The following is a 25,299-nucleotide window of genomic DNA, read 5'->3' on the forward strand; positions in this document are numbered from 1 at the left end:
TCTTTGAGCTACTGTTCCTCTTTTCAGGGCTGAAAAAGTTTCCTGACGACTGGCGTGAGTGACAGACAATCGTTTTTCGATTGGAAAGAACGGTTTTGATGGGTTTGGAATGTCCGGCATTTCCTTTGGACAGGTATCTGTTCAGTTCGCACAGTGATGTGAAGGTTCCAAGGTGAAACAGGTTTTCATGTAACACAATGGTGTGGGATGTTCAGTAACTTTGTGCCTGAGCACTGATTTGGAAGTGAATAGGTTGATACCTGTTTAGACTCCAAAGGGTCTGAAATTGTTGAGGTTGTTTATTTCCTGTAGACTGGCTTGCATTGTTTTAGATGAGACATGAATGGGAGGTTTTCCTTTGGTTTCGCTTAGCTAGCCCCTGTCCCAGATATCTGCCCCTGGGCTTGTATATTCCCCAGTCTGTTCCAGCCAGCCTTTTTCTGACTCGGTTGCAGCCCATCGTTCCTGGAGTCCCAGTGACTTTAATTCAATATACTATAATTTCCATAACTTCTCCCTTGAGAGGGTTTTCAAGTCCATGATATGTCCAACAACTGATGGGGATTTTTGGCCCACCTTACAGGAGTCACATGTAGACCAGACATTTGTGGGTTTTTCTGCCAGTCAGCAGTGGTTTCACAGTCATCACTAGATTCTTAATTCCAAATATTCATTGAATTCAAATTCCACCATCTGCTGTGGTGGGTTCAAACCCAGCTCCCCAAAACATTTACAGAATCTGAATTCCTTGAATAGTGTCATCTCTGTAGTCAATTTTGCAAATACATATCCACTTACATTACAAAAGCAATTTTAAAGCTGGCCACCAATTGTAAATAACTCATCTAGTATATGATAAAACATGTTGACAAAGAGCTAGGGGGACCAATCTGTTTGTCATATGTGGGTCAGACCCATAGCCTCATCTGTGACTAGTCAGTGAAACATAGATCATAATGAATTGTCCACAACAATAACATTACTGTGTTATTCCCATTGATCTACACAACACAACTACTACTTTTCAAAATGTTTGAAAGTACTTGAGGTTGAAAAGTTCACGAACAAATTTTCCCTTGGTTTAAATAACATCACAATGTAATGATATCCATTTAATGTGTGTTTCCATAGTTTAAGCATTTCTCAAATAACTTGAGAAATTCTGATATAAGGGAACAAGCTCACTTGCAACTCAGAAATAACTGAATGGAAATAGGGGGCGAGTGGTTCTGAAGAATGTTGACATGGCACTCAGGTTCATTCACTAATGCTCCATCAGCCAATTTAGTCAAATTATTTTGGCTACACATTGTGTAGTTTCCACTGAGACTTGGAGAAGTAGTATACATGTGCAGATTAAAATTTCACGTAAATGTGGAGACCCATGGAATGTACTCATGGAAATGGAGATTAAAACTGAGACCATGCCACCATTTGCAAAAATGTAACCTTTGTTGCAGTAATAATTGAAAGAAATGGGAATAAAGGAGTATACAACCAGCAAGCATGGGAGATTTAGACCACTGGTCACGCGGACGATAAACACTGGGAATGGAATCTTGTGCAGGCAATGGAGACCTCGGCAACCAGTTAGGAAACCAATGAGAATACTGCATCTCCTCTTTTTATGAGAGCCTGCTACTTCTGTGTTAAACAGGCACTTGAAGACTAGTAGCATGCCATCCCCTGGCAGCAAGAGCTCCAGGATCATAATTCCTACCCATTGAGAGCTGCCAGCTAGTCAGTTGTATTGAACAGCAGTGCCCCAGAGAGGTAGTGTTGTTGCCAGTTGAACACTCATCCAAGGCCTCGGATCTTTATTGGATCCCAGGTCATGGGATGGAGCTCATCAGACAGGAAATGTGGAGATCTGTATCAAGGGCAGTGGGTTAGCTCTCCGTGAGCATGGTTCCTTCCTAAAGCTGAACCTCTCAGTCAGGCACTAGGTGCCTTTGAATGAGCATCTACCACTATCACCCCAGCCAACTTGCAGCCTCAAAACAATCAGACCAGGGTTGGCATGTTGGCATGTTGCAGGATCTGTGGAGAGACAAACAATGATAACATGACTCCCACTTTCCAAATGCACTTGCGGGGAGGCCATTAGATTCCCTCTGACTTGGCAGAATAGCGTATGTGTATATTGTAGTTTTATGTAGAACTGCTTGATTTGACATCTTAAAAAAAGTAAAATACTGCAGATACTTCTTCAAACAGTCATATCAGACTCAAAATGTTAACATTGTTTGTCTCTCCACAGATCCTGCAAGACCTGCTGAGATTCTCCAGCATTTTCTATGTTTGGTTCAATATCCTGTGTGGGTCTTATGGTCTCAGTGCCCTTGGGAATTTGGGTATGAGACTTTTAAGTACACTGTAAAGTTCTTCACATAAGAAATTGTGGTCATGTAGCACAAACTGAATGGGCATTTAGAAATATCATAGTTGCAGTCGTAATACGAATAAACTAGATATGCTACATCTAAAATTTGGGAATTAGAAGTACGGAGAGAGGCAATAGCCAGCTAAGGCATTGGTATTGTGATAATAGAACTTATTCTGTTTAGCACATTATTTTTGTATTGGATCTTTATGCGAGAATAATTAATGCAGTGTGGGGATTTAACTTTACATGTTTTCACTTGTTCTGCTATTTAAAATTAATCTATTGGTTATTTCAGAATGTCAGAAGGAAGTAGAATGGCAAAAATAATTGTCCTACTTTGTGAGCCATTAGAACTAGTGCTGCAGATGGAACTGTACATGCTGTGGAATAGCACACTTATCACAAAGTGAAAGTGCAACATTAATATTATTATCAATAGAGAACTCTCGGATCAAAAGTTAGATTGGAAACCCTGAAGGATATTGGGTCAAAGATTTGAAGGTACTTGCAAACAAGTTAAAGCATTGCAGATGCCAGCTTCAATTTACATCACAAGATGTTGTTGTCATTAATGACTCTCTTAATGAATTGCAGACCGAAGTGATTGGAATGAGGTCACCTAGGTGGATCTCATAGAATATGAGTTGCCTGATTGGGGCTGTTAACCTGGTCCAATCAGGGAGTCTAGGCTGACAGATATCAACAGGAACGTAAGGGGTTCTGTTCACTCTAGTAGCCGGCTGTGTGTGCCAGCTGGGTCAGTGTCATGTATTATGCACATGTGAGTAAAGGGTGTCTTGGTGGTGGGATACCAACCTTTGTGGAATTATTTCACAGACTAATTTAATTCCAGACACTAAAAATGAAAAGAATCATGAAGGAATTAGTAAGGTGTGACAACAGATTGGTAACATTTCTTTCAATAGTTTAAAAAATATTTCTGCATCTTTTGCTGAGTGTTTCCACTGAAAAATTCAATGTTTTGTGAAATATTTTGATATAAGTAATATAAATGGTTCTTTCAGGTCTCTTAAAAATTGACACTGTAATCCCAAACAGTGCTCAGTAAGTTCTTTCAGTCTTTGAAAAAAGTAAATAATGAAAAGTACCATAAGCACCACCCACAATGATAATGTCATATTGATTGGGTGGGTTAACAGCTTAGGATCTCAAGGGAGTCCTTCTCAAAGTCTCTGTCACAATGTGTATCAAATCAATGTAACCTGTAGCTAATTGCTAACGTGAAACAAGCAATGGGCCGAATCTTACATTCTTTTGGACTTAATACCAGTTGTGCTGAGTCTTTTTAAAATGTTTTTTACCATATGGCCAAACAAGATTACTCGCCATGTTTTAACAAACCCACACATTAGCTATGTTCGAATCAATCTCCACCTTACCACGTGCCCTTCCCAGATCAACTCACCACTCAGCTGACATCTGCAAAAGACTAGTATTCATGACAACTGCACTATATTTAAAAATCCGGACAAGCACTGGCATTCCAAAGCTTTCTACATTCAGTGAGAAGATGTTGGAGAAGGAAAAGATGATGCCATGGTCCTCCCACAGGGCTGATGGACAGGATGGTGCAGAAGATGGTGCAGTATCCTCTTTCTGGAGGTCCAGCACAGGATGTCACACCACCAGATTCTTGATAGCTGGTCTCAGATCGCCACCTAGGTCAATGCTGTTTCCATGGTGTGGACAAACAACTAGTAGTGCCAAAATAATTGCCTTCTCTGCTTTGCAGCCACCAAAGCTCATGCTCTGCCACTCTCACTATTGTCTGTAACATCTTCCCTCACTTGTACTCATTGTACTCATTTCAACACCCCCCAGAACCTCCCTCACCATGAAGCCTGCTTGGCCTGTATGCAGACTACTCAGTGCTTTGGAAAACCTCACCATCCTTCAACCACCTGCACCAGCATTAATAGCTATGTCACCCTGTTTCACTCAATTCCTCCCTTTTTCCCATAATAAGGCAGAAGGGGCACAGAAGGTTGGAGATATGCTCAACATCAGATTCTTCACTATGTCCTACCAACCCGGAGTAAGCACTAATCTTCATTCTACTGCAAATCTCACAGTAACCTCACTGTCAGTGTCATTCATTGCACATCATGTGTAATCACTGGCTGTGACACTTTTTCACTCTTTTCCCCCCCACCCCCTCCACCCACCACCACCACCACCACCCCAACCACCCCGAGCTCCTGTGCTGACATTTCAGTGGGAACTGCATATTTAGAACATTTGGGAACACAAACTGGTGAGCACCTCTCTGCGACAACTTTGCAGGTGTCGAAGAAAGAAAAGAAGAAGCAACACAGGCCAATGCCACTCAGAGGACTGCCAGAGACCAGATATTTACTCAGTCTTACGCAGGAGAGGATGCTATGGTATGGCAATCATGGACTTTATCCACATGCATGGAGGATCAGGAACAGCAGACCAGTGTGTGCGATGCAATGGTCCTCAAAGTCCAGAGGCTGCAGGAGTGCAGCTATGCTATGGGGACCCAGCTGCCTCAAGCATGCAATTATCTGGTTGCCTTCATAGACAGGTGGCAACTGCCATGGAGAGACATGCCAGAGTCTTTTGGAAAGTTGAACACTCCTGTGCTCCATTGCCCCAGACATTGTCCCTCAGGACAAAGGCCTGGTGACACAGGGATGGGAAACTTGATACACACTGCAGGGGGCCCTTCTATACAAAGATGCAGGGCAGTGCCAAGAGGCACCTAACTGGAGGACAAATCAACTAAAGCCCGTCAGAATTCTCCTACCAAAACATCCTAGAGTCAGCTGGGCCCTTCACCATTATCCTGCCTTCCAGCATCTGATACTTCGAAGTTCAAGCCATGCAGAGTCCACTTGCCTCTACAAAGAAAACCCTCAGTAACTCTAGGCCATCTCCAGGTTCATCTAACACAACCTCCAGGGCTAATGGGTTCACATTGCCATGCGGTCTCCCTCTACCCCAGCTGTGGAACCTGAGAGTACATCAAGACCCAGTAGAAGGGAAAGAAAACAATAAATCATTGGACAGCACTTTAGTGGTACAGATGAAAACACAGTGTATGTTGAGTATCACATTCACATTGAGTGATTGCTTATGTACAACATCCTCTTGTTTAAATCCTTGTGTACTCCCAAATGTCATAAGGTAGTATGATTCCCCTCATCCTAAAATATCCGTATTCTTTCCCTGGTCTCAATATCCAAAAGTGTTGAGTGAATGAAGTGGTCAGCGATATCTGTGCAGAAAGGGTTATAGCACACAGAGAACCAGTGCCTCAGGATCACCACAGATTAGGGACCATGAAGATCTGCTTCCAGTACAGTGCAAAAATTGACATGTAATGTTTCCCTTTAAAAGCCTTCACATCAGTGGGTCCCGCAGCCCCCTTCCCCACAGGTCAAGCAACTTACCCTGCTCATTACCAATGGTGGTAGCAACTGTTTTCCTTCTCATTGCATATTTTGGAATTCCAGCATGATGGAAAGTGCCAGTGAGCACTCATTAGTCAGTGGCTTCCAGCCTCTGCCTCTGTGTGTCGGTGAGGTCCCAAATGTCAAGATCCATGCCCTGACTCGTTTTCTCTTGAATCCTCATAGGATTCACACCTCCTCAAGTCCCCACCCATCTTATGAGCCTGCAACTGCTCATCTTCACCATTCCTCCACCAACTCCCAGCTCCTGTCAAGTAAGGCGACTCTGAGAGACATAGTCATACACATCCCTACAAATCCCCCCTCTTGATGCCAGGGTGCTTCTGACTGTGGATGAACACCCATCCCACAATTCCCTGTCGCATACCATATTCCCCTTTACAAATAAAATTACCTCCTTTCCCCCCTAGCCTGAAGGCCCCAATCCCAATGAATAAATTCCCAAATTTTCTTTGTGGCAGGAACAACCCTTGTCAGCCACCCCACGTCCCTAACCCCACTTTCTCCTTAGTTTCTGTGGACAGATCTGACAGATTGACCTGTTGATAATGAGAGAATAACCAAAGAACAACCAACCTTCCATCCTGCATCTTCAGGAAGTACAATCTTTCTGACCTAAACACAGTCCAAATCTAAAATCCAGTTCAGACTCTGGTCTCTCACTGCTAATCTATCTCCCCATGAGGTCCCGGTTAATATTCAACATCTGCCACCTGCTTGAGCAAAAGGCTCCAGAGTCAAAGGGTCTATTGAGCACTTTATTAAAAAGAAACAGCCTTCAGGCCAGGCCTCATAAGAAAATATCAGTTTGTTTCTTCTTTTTGTTTTGGGAAAAAAGAGACAAGCTGCTGCTCACAGCCCAAAGGTCATCTTTAGCAGCCTCAGTGAAGAAGAGTCCAGATACTGACTGATGGCGTTACATCTCCCTGACCACATTAGCCATAACCCCAAACTGGCCGCTATGGAATCACAAATGACCATGACCCAGTCCCCACAGTGTAGAGTGCCCCTGACCAAGAATGCACCTATCACACAGCTGTCTATGGCCAATCCCCTGGCCTGGTATTGGAGATTGACCTTGACTTACTTCGCTGGGACCCCCTGCCTGACAGGTGACTCAATGGATTTTGATGAGGAGTACTCGCATAAGACTTTGAGACATGGATGCCTGCTTGCAGCACATGAAATGTTTGCTGCATAACTTACTGACACATGCGTACATGTAAGATTGACGTAGCACAAAATCACACAGCAACATGTCCGTCCCCTTGACTAGGGACTGCTGAACAGCTTGGCAAGCTACCTACTTGTGTAACTATACTAATAGATATGGCAAGGCAAGGCAGGGTTGCTGTGGGAATACAGGTAGGTGCTAAATGAGTGAACACAAAGAGAACCTTCTGAGTTATAGGTTTCTGGGTTCAAGTTCCACTCTATCGTTTGAGCACAAATGCAATATGAGCAGAGTAATACACTGTCAAAAGTTTAAATGAGGAGTTAAGCTGAGGTTCTGTCTGATTGCTCAAGTTAGTGAAAGATCTCATAGCAGTATTTCAGTCAAGTGCAGGAATGTTATATTCCGTATGGTCACTCAGTATATGTTTCTAGCATATAAAAAGGATTTAACGATTTATTAATAATACAGTAGCTTTAGCAGAGCTAGCTTAAACCACAGAGTAATCTAATTAGCTCAGTTGTCTGCATGGCTGGTTTACAATGCAGAGAGATGCCAACTAACATGGGCCAACTCCTGCACTGGCGGAGGTTACCGTGAAGGACCATCCTTCTCAACCTCCCCTTCACCTGAGGTATATTTAAACCACCACCAGTTGTCTTTCTGTAATGAGAGAACAGCCCTATGGCGTGGTAAGACTATGACAATTTTACCTTTTACCTTTTATGATTTTAAACCCAATCTTCCATGCTTCTAGCCACCATTCTCTCACAAAGACAGACAGATAGACAAACAGATGCAGTTAAGGGATAAATCAAAAGGGAAAAACAAAAGAGATGTAACTGGCCAGTTCACTGCAGCAGACTCCACAATCTGTAACACATAGGATTATGTTTTGTTTCACTTCTGATGACACCAATGTATACAAATTTCTTCCAGAAAATTCTGAGGAATATTCATTTAATTCTTATAACTAAGATTCTGTCCTCTGAACTTTAAATAAGTTGATAATGCGAGAACAACCAACCCTTCATCTTATGGCTTTAGCAAGTACGATCTTTCTGACCTAAACACAGTCCAAATCTAAAAACTGGTTCAAACTCTGGCCTTTCACTGCTAACCTGGCCATCTCCCCATGAGGTCCTAGTTCACATTCAACATCTGCCATCTGCTTGAGTATTAGGCCTGTCCAGAGCACTTTTTAATAAGAAAGAGCCTTCAGGCCTCATAAGAAAATATCAGTTCGTATGTTTCTTTTTCTTTAAAAAAAAAGGAACAAGCTGCTGCTCACAGTCCAAAGGTCATCTTTAGCTTTTCTCTGTTAGCTCACGATTCACAAGTCCAAGCCAAAAATAATAAAAGAATAAAATAATGAAAAATCAACAAGGGTTCTAACACAATACCTCAATAGTAATTAATTGGCTGCAAAGCATTTTTTGAAACAAAAATAGAAATTGGTGGAGGATCCCTCTGAAGAAGGGTCGCTATACTCAAATGTTAATTCTGAACAGAGATGCTGCCAGAACTGCTGGGTTCCTCCAGCAATTTTTGTCTTTGGTAAAGAGTTCCAGCATCCACAATTCTTTTATTTAAGCATTTTTGAGTTGTACAGTGTTTGTGAAAAATATAATATAAAGACGACAAGGTTTTTGGTAAAAATACTTTTATATTTTTCTTCTTCATCAAAAACAATTGTCACCATAAAACTCACACTGTTTATGAGTTTCCACTTGTGGAAGAATTGATAATCTTAATCTTGTAATTAAGAGTATATTTCTTTTTTCATTGCATTGTTCCTTTGGATAACATGTACCATGCATTTTTCTGCACCTTAAAACTCTGTTGCCCTCCACCAATCTAATTGTGCCTCGCTTACTCTTCTATATCTGCAGTTGACCATGGACCCCAATCTTGGATTAACAGCAAACCAAATGCCTGATATATTCATGCAGAGCAACAGCAAAGGATGGCCCAGCACAATCCCTGTGCATACCCTATCTATATTAAATTAACTGAAACAATCAATTAATCTGTGTTCTGTAAACTAGCCATGTCATTTTCTATGTTGCTCCTTTCCTGAAATATTATATGACAAAGTTTTTACAAACGTTTATAATATGGCAGTATTTTTAATTCATTCAGTGGATCTGAGTGTCACCGGCTAGGCCAGCCTTTACTGTTCATTCCTAATTGACCTTATACAATGGTGGTGGTGGTGAACTGTCGTCTTGACCTGCTGCAATCCTTAGAGATATAGGTACATCCACATTGCTCTCTGGGAAAAAGTTCCAAGATTTTGACCCAGTGCCAGTGAAGGAATGGTGATATAGTTCCAAGTCGGGATGGTGGATGATTTGGAGGAGAACTTGCAAATGGTGCTCCCAGGCATCTACTCACCTCAGCCCTCTAGGTGGTAAAGTTGGAAAATGAATTATTTCCACTGCTCATCTTATTGTATGATTTATCTGGTAGGTTTTCTGCTACTATCCTTTTTCCGGGCAGGGATCAAGTTTTATGAAAGAAAGCCATCTGATAGTCTAACAAGAAGAGCCTCTTGACTTGAACAAGATGTAACTTATTACACGATAGCAGTAATGTAAAGATTGCACTGATACGATAGACTTTTTTGCGAAGCTTGTAAGGAAGACCCAGATGGAAGGTCTTACTCTTTTGTGATCCTAAGTTGTTCTCCCACCAAGCCCATATGAAGTCATCGTATTGGGTGGTGCTTAAGGCAATTTTCAGAATTAACCCTTTGCAGACACTACATCCTTAAATACCAATAGAGGTTGCACGTTTAGGTAGTTCAGTCAAAGGAGCCATGGTGAAATACTGTCTCTTGTAGATGGTACACATTGCTGCCACTGTTAAGCTTTGCAGTCCTGCCATATCCAGTCATGAATGGTGGTGGACAATTAAACAATTATTATGAATTTGGGGCTCCACAAATATCACAATACCTGCCTCTCCACTCCCCTACTAGCTTTGATAGCCCCCACCAACTTTTGGCACTGATCCCCCTTTTGCCCTAAAAGCTCCCCTTGAATCCTCCCCAACAACACACAGACACCAGGACTTTATTCTCTCTAGACCTTTGAATTTGAAGGACAACCCGTAGATGTGACTGACCAGATCCCTAATCACTATCTGTGTGATTCCCATGACTGCTTGAGATGGCCCTACAGAACTGAACAATGCCCAATCCCAAGGATATAGCCGGACATATCCCCTGACGATGACCACCTAAGCAGATGACTGGTATTGGCCAAGCCCCTGATCTGTATGCAGACTGTGCCCATGACTGAGGCTACATGGGCCCTTTGACCAGCATTGGACCCCCTTGACTGGACTGAGGACTAGCCCACACATACTTTCTGACATGGCCATTTGATTGAATAAACATGCAATGTGTTTATCATACAGGCAGCTAGCACATGCTGTAAGTGTTAGATTGAAGTCTTGGTGTGCATACAGAAAGATACTCTCCCCACACCTACCTACACTCCCATGGTCAGGTCTCTACTGACAACCATGACAAGCAGCCTGTCTGTGTGTGTGCACAAAATATAAACATCAATACACTTGCACTAATAGCCTTTATCCTGTGGCCAAAACGCCAGTGTGCTAATAGGCATGGCTTGGCAAGGCAGAAATGTTGCAAGCATGCAGGCAGGTGCTAGGTGACCAAGTGAACAGCCCTGAGATGCAGCCTGGTCCCTGCGTGCTGAGGTCCTTGCAGCAGCCAATCAATGCTAATTGCTGGTGTACCCCTGCAATTCAGGTCTCAACTTCCTAAGCTTCTTGCAAATAGATCAGAGAGGTGCACAAGGTGTCAGAGGATTTAGCAATTATCAGACGCTAACGTCCATACACAATGGTCTGATTTGGCTGGTGCCCATACGTCATACCCTGAGATACTGTTGCATCGTGACTGACGTTGTGCTGAGCTAAAGTTTCCAAGTACCCATTATTACGTCCATTTCACAAAATCTCAACAGCTTGTGGCGGGTGGTAAGATGGAAAATTACATAATAAAAAGCAAGATCTGCAGTTAATAAAGTCATTTAACAGCAATAAACCCACTTAGTAAGCATTTCATTGCTGCCTCCGAGAATCTCCCTTGATGCCGGAAAGTTAGTTAAAAGATGTATGAGTTCTTAAAGCCCAAGTTGTGCAGGCCCCTATAAGTTTCCCCCTATAGCAGGAATAGTTAATATATCCTAAACCAAGTTAACCTGTATTTGTCTTCTGTTAACTGCTGACAGAACAACATTTTGTTTTGGAAATTTGTGGTTTTTACTTTACATTTCTAACTTTTCTTACTCTGGCTGACCATCTTCGATGCCTGCGGACTAATTGGGCTCCCATTTTTCCATCTCACAGTTATGACCGCCTAACACAAACCACAAAGGCCATAAAATTAAAAGAAAACATGCTATTTGATACAGAATCAAATACTAATGAGTAAGGTCATGAGTTCTCCGAGTTAGTTAACAAACTGGATGCAAAGATGGCTTCACACTGTTCTAATCTGTTATTTCCAAACACAGGAAATTAAGCAGGTTTTTTTGTATTAGATTGTGAATACGATTCAACACTCAATTGAGAAACAGCTATTAAAATGTTATTACACAATGTGAGAAGGATAATGGGATTACAGGAACCTCTGAGGAAATGTTATACGGCTAGCTTTTGCAGTCCTGTTGAGTATTCAGTCACACTGCACACTGGTTTCCTTTAATGTTTGTGCTGGAGAAAGTAGTCTGAATTCTTGTGTTACAAAGTTGTGTAGAATAGTCATGAATTGGAAGGGAGGAAGTTAGAATTTGTTGGTAAAAGTGATAGAGGGAAAAAGCAGTGCATTGTCCCTTTAAAAGATGGTCTTTTTTCTGTGTTTAGAGATTTTTTTTAAAGATGTATGTCTGTGAACAGCAGCTGGAGGGTATCAGTACGGAAAGTACCCAAAACTTGAGACATTTATAATGAAAGGCCAAGCAGCATTTTTTTTACCAAGACAACAAGTTTGAATTTGCCCAATTAATTTAAACCAAGCATCTAGATACAGAAAGCCAATTGAATTTAAAAACCGATGGTGTTGACAATATCAAACCAATCCTATGTAAGAAATACTATGATGTCATCACGGGTATAAAGAAGAGGGCATTTGGAAAATTGAGAGCCAACTGCCATCTGAGAGGAGAGCCAAACTTCAGCTGCAGTGAAAACAAGTCTGCCATCTGAGATACAAACCAGGCTTTCACATAAAATTATTGAGCTCTCTGAAAAGACCCATCAAAAGGTACCACGGCATTTTAGCTCAAAGTCCTCACTGGAGAAGTTAAAGTGAAAAACATCCGAGACAGCAGAATCAGTGGAAGAAAGGCATTTGTGACATGAAATCAATGGAAGTTTGGAGATAAAGTGGAGAAGACATAGACTGTGCGAACTTGGAGAGATTAAGTTTTAATTTATTGTTTTTTTTTTATTAACTGGGTTTGTAAAGTGGGATTTGTGTTTATTTGAACAGCATTCCAGTAGAATTTAGACCAGTTAGAGAATAGTTAGTAGTCTTGGGGGGGAATTGTCGCTTTGTTAGTAATTCTGTTAATTTGTTCATTGTTAGGGTTAAATAAATAAATTGTTTCCTATTATTTGTAACGTGGAGATCAGCAATTGTCTTTTAACAACTTTTAACAACTTTTAACAGATTACGAGGGGAAAGGCCAGCTTCTCTGGGTGTCTTCGGGTAATTATTAGAGTTGAACCCCTACTCCCGGTCGTAACAGATTGGGGCTTGTGTTTTAGTTTAATTATCAGAGGGGTTTTGCTATTCCCCCTCCGTAACACTTGTTCTGAAATTTCACAAGATCTGACATTTTTTTATCAGTCTGTCTCAACCTGAATTGGAAGTGGAAACTCACCTTATTTGTACATGTTGTGTAGCAAATTAGAAATGTCAGTTTGGTGTAATGTGTCACAGCCTTCTGAGGAAAAGGGCACATTGTTGAGGTCGAGTAGAATGTGTTTTAATCTGCATTTAACAATCTTTCTCATATGGAAATGATTGATTCTAATGCTGGACGACCAAAGAAATTAAAAAGATTCCGTTTCTCATTGCTTTCCTTCATCATCTTTAATGTGCATAAACTTAATCAAAAGAAATAAACTTGTGTAGTGCCTTTCATGCCCATTAGGAATCCTAAAGTGCTTTACAGCCAATGAAATGCTTTTGGATTGTAGCTACTTGCTTTGGAGTCTTGACCACCAACTTCCACATAAGATTCCACAAACACCTCTCCGACAATGTTAGTAAAACTGATAATCTGACTATTAATTCAAAGATGAAATCAAAACAGCACATTGCTTTTCAAAATAGTATTTTGAAAATAAGATAAAGAGGTCTCACCTCTTATCTGAGTTACACTACTATGAAAATTTTCACATGTTAGAGACAAAACATTTAATCGAGTTACCAGTCTGGAAATGATAACCTCTGGAGGCACAGAATATACAAAACAACTTCTATTTCCTAGAGGTTTTTAGACAGACCAAGAGGTATGGAATTAATGCAGAACTGAACACCAGCTAAGAATGTTCTTTATCTTTCCCAAGAAGGAAAGAGCCTGTCAACAGCACTGGCTGGAAAAAAAAGTATCAGAGAACTGAAAACTTTAAAAATAACTGCAAAATTCACAAATGCTCACTGCATGGAAGAAACCAACTCATCTCATGTCAAAACCTCACACAAAAAGGACACCCAAGCTGTATGTTCTTTTAACTTCCTTTGTACTGACCACAATCCCTTTTTAACTCTCTTACCTGTGTGTGGTTGGTGTATGTGTGTGGACCAAATGACTGCACAAAGACAGCATATTTGATGTCACATCTTTATTAATGTTATTGGCACCAGCAGGTATTAAATTTGTTCTTTCTTTAATTCAAAAATAACTTGAGAGTAACTCCTTACAGGAAAAGTAGTTAACTTGTGATGAATTCCTCTGTTTGTATTGATATTTTGTACTGAGCAAGCTAAGGATCCATGATTGGTAACATTTATGGAAAAGATAGTTCCAAGAGTTGTGAGGTGCCAATGTTCCAATCTGCTCAGTAATAGAAGAAGGACATTTTTCAGGGTTTTCAATAGCTTAGTTAGGACAGTTCAGTGGTCACTGAAGAAGAGTTTAAAAGATGACAGGCAGGGAGAGCGAGAAGGAGAAAGAGACAACCAGAGATATTTGTAGATGGTTGGAATACTGCAGTTAGCTATACTGCTCAGAAGGCAGCTGAACTACACAGATCCTGTTTACGGCACTCAGTGAGAAATCGAGAGCCATCAAATGGCTCTATTCCAGAAGAACTTAGGAAGACAAGAACACGGACAAGTTGTTGAGGCAGTCTGAGATTTGTCTGAGTTCTTCTTTTTCTTGTTATACAACCACAGCTTGCAGCTGGGCCTTCAAAAAGTTCTGAAAAAATTTCCTTGATCTGTCCCAGGCTTATTTTCTTTCCATTTGATTTCCACTGATTGCCGTTGAACATTGTTGAGCACTTTAAACGGAAATCAATGGTTGCAATTGATGTGCTTGGAACACTATGATTTTATTTCACATTCATTGATTGCAGTGGATCATTACAAAATGTCAAATGTTGACTGAATGAACTTTGTGTATCACAGATCATCGCAAATGAGTGATCAAATCTGTTGAATGCAGAATTATGTCAGCGTTAAACATTAAACAAAAATCCAAAGAAGAAAGGTTCTGAAGAAGGATCACCGGACCTGAAATGTCTTTCCACAAACCTGCAGAGTTTTTCCAGCAATTTCTGATTTTTGTTTCTTATTATGCCATCATTATCTGGTAGTGTGGGCGGATCATTTCGTAACTTGGCAGTCTAGACTGGGATTGTAAAAAACTGCATTTTAAGATTGTCTCTTGACAACACCCCCAAAAGGTTTGCATTGCATGTGTGGAAAGTTGTGTGCATGCACACTTCTGAAATGCTGTGCAAAAAAAAATGTGACGGTGCCTAAATAGCACAATAAATAAGAGCAAACTGATTGGAATGATGTTGCTAATAGTACTGGCAGGGGTAGTGCACATACACATTTTGGACATGTGTACTGAAATCATTTTCAGATGTCAGCAGATATTCTCACATTTTAATTGGAAAGAGTTATAGCCTTGTGCTAAAGAAAAGTTAAACCTTTGTTGTGACCAAGTAAGTGAAAAAAATCACAGAATCATGGCTATGTTACGACACAGAAGACGACCATTTGGCCCGTCATGTTTGCACCGTCCTTCAAATGAGTATCTTTATTCAGTGTCAAGTTCCTTCTTTTCCTCATATCCTTACACATTATTTCAATCCAAAAATCATCCAATCCTCTCAAGTCCCTCAATTTTCCACCGAATTCCCAGGCAATGCATTTCAAACCCTCACTGTTTGTTGTGTGAAAATGTTTTTTCTCACTTCGCATTTGCTTCTTTTACAAATTAAAGCTATGTCCTCTGGTTCTTGTTCCTTTTACAAGTGTGAAATGTTTCTCCCTATCTACTGTATCCAGCTCCTTCATGAGTTTGAAAACCTCAATAAGATCTCCTCTTACCCTTCTCCCCAAGGACAGCAGTCCTAACTTCTTTATTCTATCCTTATAAGTGAAATTTTTCATCCCTTCAACCATTCCTGTAAACTGTTCTGCACTTTTTGCAATGCGTTCACATTTTTCCTATAATGTGGTGCCCAGAACTACATGCAATACTTCATCTGAATTTAATAAATGTATAACTAAAGAGCGGGTAACTGGTTCATTCCTTCTCACCTGTCATACCATAATAAAGGAGAAGCTATGAATGAAGACATGAAGGGAAAATTTAAATGTAAGAAAATGTCTAGCTACATGGATATTACAAGGGAGTATAGAAATGAATGAGAAAAGAAGTCAAAAAAGATTAATTAGGCAAATAAAATTAGGTTGTCAAGGAACATAAATAAAAATATTAAATATTCTACATTAATATATAATTATCCATAAATAAAAAATGTATTTGGAATAATGTGAGCAGTTTCCCAAATCTAAGGAAGGATGTGCTGGCATTAGAGAGGGTCCAAAGGGGGTTTACAAACATGATCTCAGGGATGAAGGGTTTGTCAAGGAGTGTTTGAGGATACTGGTCCTGTACTTGATGTAGTATGGAAGATTGGGGGGTATCTCATTGAACCTTACAGAATACAGAGAGGCCTAGATAGAGTGGACATGAAGAAGATGTTTCCATTAGTAGAAGAGACTAGGACCTGAGGGTACAGCCTCAGAGTGAAGGGACAAGCCTTTAGAATTGAGTTGAGGAGGAATTTCTTCAGCCAGAGGGTGATAAATCTGTGGGACTCATTGCCACGGAGGCTGTGGAGCCCAAATCATTGAATGTATTTAAGACAGGGATAAATAGGTTTGATAAACTTTCATATGAGCTAACAAACAAGGTTAGAGCACATTTCTGAAGAAGGGTCGAGGCCCGAAACGTCAGCCTTCCTGATGCTGCTTGGCCTGCTGTGTTCATCCAGCTCTACACCTTGTTATCCTAGAGCACATTGAGCTAGATGACTAGTACTAGAGTGGATAGCAGGCTAGCTGCAAGACAGAATCACTATCGTGGCAAATGGTGGGGTGTGGAGTCTTATGAGGATCAGTTCAAGGACGCCTGTTATTCACAATTTATATTAGCAGTTTAGACTTTAGAATTAAAAGAAAAGCTTCTGTTCTGAAGAAGAGGTATTGGAGAGGTTGCAAAAAAATTATAAAGATAATAGCACAACTACACAGTTAAATCTGGGCGAAATTTATCATAAACAGGCAGTTTCTTTTCTATTGAAAATAAAAGGCTGAAGTATGACATGATGGAGGTCTTCAAAATTACAAAAATGTTTGCTGGAACAGACACACAGTGTTTCCACTTGTTTGGAAGAGTAAGACTAAGGACTATCAATATAACACAGTCACCTAGACATGAAACAATGAACTCTGTGAGTAATGAAAATGTAAAGCTTTATAACAGAGGAGTGGTTTAGGCACATGCTACAGTTGCATTTAAAAGGAAGCTGGATAACCATATCAGGGAGAAAAGAATAGAGGATTCTGCATATAAGTGTTAGATGAGAAAAGGCTTTAACGAAGCATAAACATTGGCTTTAACTGGGTGGGCCTGACAGCCAGTTTTTGTCTCTATTTTTCCTCTTTAAGTATTTATCTAATTGTAATTGTAAATTATTATGATTAACTATTCACGAATAGATAGGTGTGACACTAAATTAGATACTTTAAGTTGTCTTCTGTTGCATCTAGGATTTAACAATGTGAGAATATACCATGGTTTATTTGAATTGATTAAGGGATTGATTTTTTCGTTACTTTTGCAGGAAAGTGCAAGTCCTGTATGGTGGAACAGACCTATTTGACTATGAAGTACGACAAACATTTAAGAACGATATGATGCTGGCTTTTATCAGCAGTGGATGCATAGCAGTTTTGGTGTATGTTCTCACCTCATTTTCAGGTCAGCAAGCCTATTCATTTTAACCATTAATTATTTTTCCTGTGAAGTAAATTAATTTTATTCCCTTTTCTTTATCTTTACCAGCACTGCTTTGCAAAGGGTCACTGGGAGGTGCTGGAGCACAGAATTGTTTCAGTTCTAATTTTGCCCTCTTCTAAAACAAGAAGTACAGGGATGCACCAGCCTTACTAATCTACAAGCTCTCAATGGTCCTCCACATTTATCCTCTTACGCATTTATGCATTCAGCCACTTAGGCTCTAAGTTCTGGAATTCTCTCCTTGTATGGTTCATTCCACCCACCCCATCTTGCTTTCATGGAGTTGCTTCTTAAAATTCAAATCTTCAATAAGGCTTAGGTGACCTGTCCAAATATTTCTTCACGTAGCTTAGTATCAGATATAGTTTGATTACGCTCCAGAGAAATGCATTGGAACGTTTTTATAATCTTACACATTTTATTTAATGCAAGTATTTGTTGTTGATAATCTTGTGTGGAATGGAAAATACTTCAGGTCTAGCTGTTTATTTTGCAGCTTGCTCACATTTGGCCATTTTGACCATTTCAACAATCATATTTAAAGAATTTGCTTATCTCCCCTTCATCTGCCAAAATCTCTTCCATTTGTTTGTATCCCAGTACCATAAATTACTCACTGACCAAGTAGGGCAGCAGGTGACTTGACTCAAACATAGTGTGAGCAGTTCTGAGCACCAAACTTGAGGAAGTATATGTTGGCCTTTATGTGAATAGATTTAACAAAATACTACCTGAATATGACGGTTTAAATTACAATGAAAATTACACAAACTAAGGTTATATTCTGTGCAAGTTAGAAGGTGAGGTATTTGATAGTTGTAAAGATAGTAAAGGAAACAGATAGGGTTGATAGAAGAAAACTATTTCCACTGGTTAAGTTGTCGGATTAGGAGCTATGAAGTGAAAATGACAGCCATTCCTTTCAGGAGTAAAATTGGGAAATATTGCTCCTAAAAAGAGTACAATATTTTTGGCACTGATTTACGTAAATGACAATTAATGCTGGATTAGTTGTAAATATTACCTCTGAAATGGATTGTTTTTGTTAACCTTTTGTATATGGAGTTAATTGCAGGTCATTCGTGATCTCATTGAATGGCATACAAGCTCATGGGTTAAATGACCTATTCCTGTTCACATGTTTCCACATAAACTCCCCCTTGCCAAATCCTGTATGTATAAGATGAACCCATACACCCCACACCAGACAAAACTGAAAGTCTTCTGCTTTTAATAGGGAATCTTCTCATTTTCACGGCCAGCAAGGTAAACAAATTTCTAGCCCTGTACTGAGGAAGATCATTATAGGAAAAAATGTATGACAAGTACGTAATCATAGATTTGTTCTGTGGTGTTATTTATTTGTTATTCAGCAGTTGCAAATCCCCATTGTCAAGCAATAGCCTTCTCACTTCTGAGTTTAAGATGGTTAATCTACAGTTAGTCTGTAAGGAACAGTGCTTGGTAATGTAATTAGTCCACATTTAGCCTGTAACGAACACTCCTTGGTTATATGCAGCATTGCTTGTGTCTCTCCACAGGGTTCATAAGGGGTTTGTACTAAGGCTACAGAGATGGAAATTGGCTGAACAAGGACCTTGGCTTATTTTGGACCTGTTTAGCTATGGAAAGTAATACATAGTGTTAAAATCACATAAATAGGTCGTTCAGCTCAACAAATGAATACTGGTGTTTATCCTGTATATGTGTTTCCTCCCATCCTTCTTCATAGAATCATGGAATAGTTACACCATTAAAGAAGACCATTCAACTTGTCATATCCATCTAGCACCATAAGTAAATCTTTCTATTCTTTTCTTCCTCATGAGTTTATGTAACTTCTCAATAAGAGCATCTTGCCAGTTATCTCCTGGCAGTGGTAAATTGTATCCACACTCCCTGTCTTAAGAAGTTTTTCCTGAATTCCCTGTTGGATTTATGAGTGACTATCTGAAATAACTGCACAGAGGCCGGTACCCGTCACCAAATCACCCTTTATTTACTTGTGCACTGTACATTGGCTGCAGCCAGAACTGAGAGATTCTCATCTCCTGGTTATATTAGTCAGCCAGAGCTTTCCTGATTAACCCAGGTTAACAACCCCAATCAATGACCTCATAGTCAATGAGGTCAACCTGGCTCCAATCACTACACTATCTTATATTTATTGCCCTTTGTTTTGTGGTCTCATGTTGAAACGCGGGTAGAATTTAATCAGAGACAAGAACTGCAGATGCTGGAGTCAGAGACAACACAATATGGAGCTGGAGGAACACAGCCGGCCAAGCGGTATCAGAGGAGCAGGAAAGTTGACATTTCGGGTCGTGACCCTTCTTCAGGAAGACCCTTCTGAAGAAGGGTCCCGACCCAAAATGTCAACCTTCCTGATCCTCTGATGCTGCCTGGCCTGCTGTGTTCCTCCAGCTCCATTCTGGGTAGAATTAAATGCCTTGTGCTCACTACTACCTCCCCTTCCAAGATGATTTCCTCTGAAAGGCTAGTTGAGGCCCTTAAGTGGCCCCTTAAGAGCCTCATCCCACCACTGAGCTTGTTAGGTGGGACCGCTCTTTACCAGACACTTAGCCAGATTTGGGCACATACTGACTGGAAGAAAGGATCCCAGGAGAAGAATCTATCTGCCCTACAGGCTGACTCCTTCACTCCTCCCTACCCGTCTAACCCAGCAACTCCAATCCACAAGCTGTTTCCTGGAGCTCCTATGTCAATGCCTGGTATATGCCATACTGAAGAACTGGTGGTAGCCACCATGGCTTTGACAGTACTGGACAGCTGTTGTCCTCTGCTGGGCTGGCAGATCTTGGGAATGGGATTTTCACCCGCATCAGGATTTATGGGGGCTAATTTCCTTCACAGAAACTAGAATGCCTAAAGACTGTCGGATAAGTGCCCAATTAGGAGCAGTTATGCATGAGAAGGGCAGCAATTGTGATAAAACTTGTTACAGAGAACCCTGAACTGTTTCTACCTCTCAGGGTGAAGTGTGATATCACAGAAAACAGATAGATGATTAATGTATGCTTTTGTTATGTCTCTTCTGTTTGGCCAAGTGATTTAAATCAGGAGATGTTATTACATCAGAATAGTACAGTTGAGAAATTTCACTTCCAAATTATTTAAGATCCAAATTAATTAATTGATTGAATGACAATGGCCCAAACAAGTGTTGTGTTGTACCTGTAGTCTGTGGGAGCTGGTGGACACCTGTGGTGAATGTTTTCTGCTTGAGAAATTTCATCTCTAAGTTGAGCTAGAGTCCAAACTGGTTACTCTGTGACAGATCAAGGAGAGGAGGGGCACTTCGACACTGTGTTTCAAGAGGCACTCACACACTTAGATGAATTATATCAAATTTTGTCACTGACCATGGACGAGAGGGTGTGACAGTGAGTAAGGCAGTTTTGGGGAGCCAAATTTAGTGTTGGGGGACTTACAGCCAGTGCTCTTATCCAATAGGTATGAGATTCTTGGTACTGGTGTGGATGAGATCACACACTGCAGGGAGGATAAGCAAACTGATCACACCATGGTTCAGAGTACCATTAAATCGGTGGGGGTGGGGGGGGGAGCAAAGAGAAAATGGCGTAGTAATAGACAATATCATAATTAGAGAAATAGATACCATTTTCTGCAGCATAGACAGAGTCCCAAAGGCTATATGTTGCCAAGGTTCAGGACATTTATTTTGGGCTAGTGAGGAACTTGGAGTGGAAGGGGAAGAATCCAACTGTCATGATCCACATAGACGCCAGTGGCATAAGTAGGACTAGGAAAGAGGTTCTGCTGAGGGATTATGGGCAGCTTGGGGATATTGAAAAGTAGAACCACAAAGGTAACCATCTCAAGGTTACTACCTGAGCCATGTGAAAATTGGCAGAGGGTAAATAAGAGATAAATGCATTGTTAAAGCTTGGTGTGGGAGAAATGGGTTCCAGTTCATGGGACAATTGGAATCAGTACTGGAGAAAGAATGAGCTGTTCACTGGGATAAGCACCATTTGAGAAATGCTGGGACCAGTGTCCTAGTGAATCATACAACTAGGGTTGTAAACTAATTAGCAAGGGAGAGGGTTCAATTGCGCACAAGGTTAAAAATTGAAAGGAGAGAGAAATGGTAAAGTAAGACAGGAATATATGCAGAAGAGCGTAATAGAAAGTAGAACCATAAGAAGTAGTAATGGTAAAAGGTCAAAGCTAGAAAGGAGGGGCCAAGGTGCATCATCACCACTGCTGGTGAAATTTGGTAAGTTTCCTTTGACCCTTTGATTTGTTTTTGTGACAGTGCCCCACCAGAGACTGCCAAAATTGTTCAGTGTATATTTAAAAAGTAGTGATGAGAAGTGCGAGGTGGACCTCGCATCATACATTCCAGCAATGATATTTTAATTTTGATTAGTTTCCATTACTGTTTTGTAAGTTTCCATTAACCGTTTAATTCATATATTTGTTACAGTGATCTACCAGGGCCTTTCTAACCAGTTTCATAAAGTTCTTAATTAAAAGAGTAGGAAGAAGCATTGGTGGTTACACTATTGTTTAACACTGAAAATCCCTAGTTGTCCTACAACTGAACAAAACTACTCCTCATCTGGTATCCCACATGTATGCCTGTACAAATAATTTCTGAACCGAGATCAAGAACACAAACAAAGCAAAATTCTGTGGATACTGAAAATCTGAACCAAACACAGAAAATCTGTGAAGCAGTGTGAATATTTCAAGTCCAATATGACTAAGAAGAGTCATATTGGACTTAAAAAGTTAATTCTGTCTGCCCACAGATGCAGCCACATCTGCTAAGTTTCTCCAGCATCTGTTTGTTGCGTTTATTTTTGGCATATTTATAGAGGAAGTATTTGTCTATATATTATGTATATATAGAGTCTGCTCCGCCATTCAATCATGGCTGATAAGTTCCTCAACCCCATTCTCCCGCTTTCTCCCCATAACCCACGATTCCCTTGATAATCAAGAACCTATCTATCTCAGTCTTAAATGTACTCAATGACCTGGCCTCCACAGCCTTCTGTGGCAGTGAATTCCATAGATTCACCACTCTCTGGCTGAAGAAGTTTCTCCTTATCTCCATTCCAAAAGGTCTTCTTTTTACTCTAAGGCTGTGCCCTCGGGTTCTAGTTTCTCCTACCAATGGAAGCATCTTCCCAACATCCACTCTGTCCAGGCCATTCAATATTCTGTAAGTTTCAATTAGATCCCCCCTCATCCTTCTAAACTCCAATGAGTCTGGTCCCAGAGTCCTCAAACGTTCCTCATTTGTTAAGCTTTCCATTCCTGGGACCATTCTCGTGAACCTCCTCTGAACCTGCTCCAGGGCCAGTACATCGTTTCTGAGATATGGGGCCCAAAACTGCACACAATACTCCAAATGTGGCCTGACCAGAGCCTTATAAAGCCTCAGTAGTACATCCCTGCCTTTATATTCAAGTCCTCTCAAAATAAATGCCAACATTGCATTTGCCTTTCTGACTGCTGACTCAACCTGCAAGTTTACCTTGAGAGAATCCTGGACTAGAACTCCCAAGTCTCTTTGCACTTCAGACTTCTGAGTTTTGGCTCCCCTTGGTCTACCCAGCTAGTTACTTCCTCAAAGAATTCTAGCAGATTTGTCAGGCATGACCTCCCCTTGATGAAACCATGCTGACTTTGCCTTATTTTACTATACACTTCCAAATATTCAGAAATCTCATCATTTACAATGGACTCTAAAATCTTACCCACGACCGAGGTTGGGCTAATCGGCCTGTAATTTTCCATCTTTTGCCTTACGCCCTTTTAAAACAGTGGTGTCACGTTAGCAACTTTCCAGTCCTCTGGGATCCTCCCTGACTCTAGTGATCCTTGAAAGATCACCACTAACACTTCCACTATCTCTTCAGCTATCTCCTCATGACTCTGGGGTGTAGTCCATCTGGTCCAGGTGATTTATCCACCTTGAGGCCAATCAGTTTTATGAGCACCTTTTTCATGGTGATGACCACCATACTCAGCTCGGCCCCCTGACTCTCTTGAATTTTTGGGATATTACTCGTGTCTTACACCGTGAAGACTGACGTGAAGTAATTATTCAGTTCCTCAGCCATTTCCTCGTTCCCCACTACTATCTCTCCACTGTCATTTTCCAGTGGTCCTATGTCCACTTTTTTGCCTCTCTTTTGCCCTTTATATATCTAAAGAAACTCTTACAGTCTTCATTTATATTACTGGCTAGCTTGCCCTCATATTTAATCTTCTCCCTCCTTATTTCTTTTTTTGTTGCCCTCTGTTGGTCTTTGTAAGCTTCCCACTGCCCTTCGCCACATTATATGCTTTCTCTTTTGCTTTTATGCTATCCCTGACTTCCTTAGTCAGCCATGGTTGCCTCGTCCTCCCTGTACCATGCTTCTTTTTCCTAGGGATGAATTTTTGCTGCATCTCCTGAATTACTCCCAGAAATTCCTGCCATTGCTGTTCCATTGTCTTTCCTGCTAGGCTCCTCTTCTAGTCAATCTGCCCAGCTCCTCCCTCATACCTCTGTAGTCGCCTTTATTCAGCTGTAATACCGTTACCTCTGATTCTATCTTCTCCCTCTCAAATTGCAGAGTAAATTCAATCATCTTATGATCACTGCCTCCTAGGGGTTCCTTTACCTTAAGCTCCCTTATCAACTCTGCCTCATTGCACAACACTAAATCCAGTATTGCCTGTTCCCTTGTGGGCTCCACCATGAGTTGTTCCAAAAAGCCATCTCATAGACATTCCACAAACTCCTTTCCTTGCAATCCACAACCAACATGATTTTCCCAGTCCACCTGCATATTGAAATCCCCCATGATCACTGTGACTTTGCCTTTCTTACACACCTTTTCTATCTCCTGGTGTATCTTGCATCCCAGCTCCTGACTACAGTTTGGAGGCCTGTACACAACCCCAACAATGGTTTTTTTTACCTTTGCGGATCCTCAATTCTACCCACACAGATTCTACACCATCTTACCCTACTTCGTTTCTTCCTATTGATTTAATTTCATTTCTCACTAGTAAGGCAACACCACCCCCTCGGCCCACCTGCCTATCTTTTCGATAGGATGTATATCCTGGGATATTCAGTTCCCAATCCTGATCCCCTTGCAGCCACGTCTCCGTGATGCCTACCACGTCATACCTGCCAGTTTCGATCTGCGCCACAAGCTCATTTACCTTATTCCTTATACTGTGTGTATTCAGGTATAACACCTTCAATCCTGTATTAACTCTCCCTCTTCTCGTTTTCATTCATTTTTCCAGTGTTTGATTGCTAGCCCTTTCCAAACACTCTGTCCTATTTGTGTCTGTGCTAGAGACTTTAATAACCTGTCTTGAATTCTCCTTCCCTGGCATTTCTTTCATATTTTTCCACATAGTTGAATCCACCACTACAGATGTTAACCTGCTGCTTGGTTTCCCACTGGGTCAAGTTTCACCATTCCTTTCCCCCCCACTTTCTAGTTTAAAGTCCTGCTGACCAACCTATTTACCCTTTTCACTAGAACAGGTGGAGACTGTTCCAACGGTACAGATCCCTCCTGTTGCAATACTAACGCCAATGCCCCATGAAGAGGAACCCCTCTTTCCCACACCACACTTGCAGCCACATGTTTACTTCCCTTATTCTCATGTCCCTATGCCAATTAACAC

General features: G+C 40.9%; 1 protein-coding gene across 1 annotated transcript in view; it reads left to right on the forward strand.

Annotated features, from left to right (window-relative positions):
• Positions 1-25,299, forward strand: part of disp3 (dispatched RND transporter family member 3) — a 186,959-nt gene that overhangs the window by 38,238 nt on the left and 123,422 nt on the right. The window contains exon 3 of the mRNA XM_048615185.1: positions 17,432-17,568. Coding sequence (XP_048471142.1) covers positions 17,432-17,568 — 137 coding nt within the window. The remainder of the gene's footprint in view (positions 1-17,431; positions 17,569-25,299) is intronic.

The sequence above is a fragment of the Rhincodon typus genome, chromosome 31 (assembly GCF_021869965.1).
Source record: "Rhincodon typus isolate 14 chromosome 31, sRhiTyp1.1, whole genome shotgun sequence".
NCBI lineage: Eukaryota > Metazoa > Chordata > Chondrichthyes > Orectolobiformes > Rhincodontidae > Rhincodon > Rhincodon typus.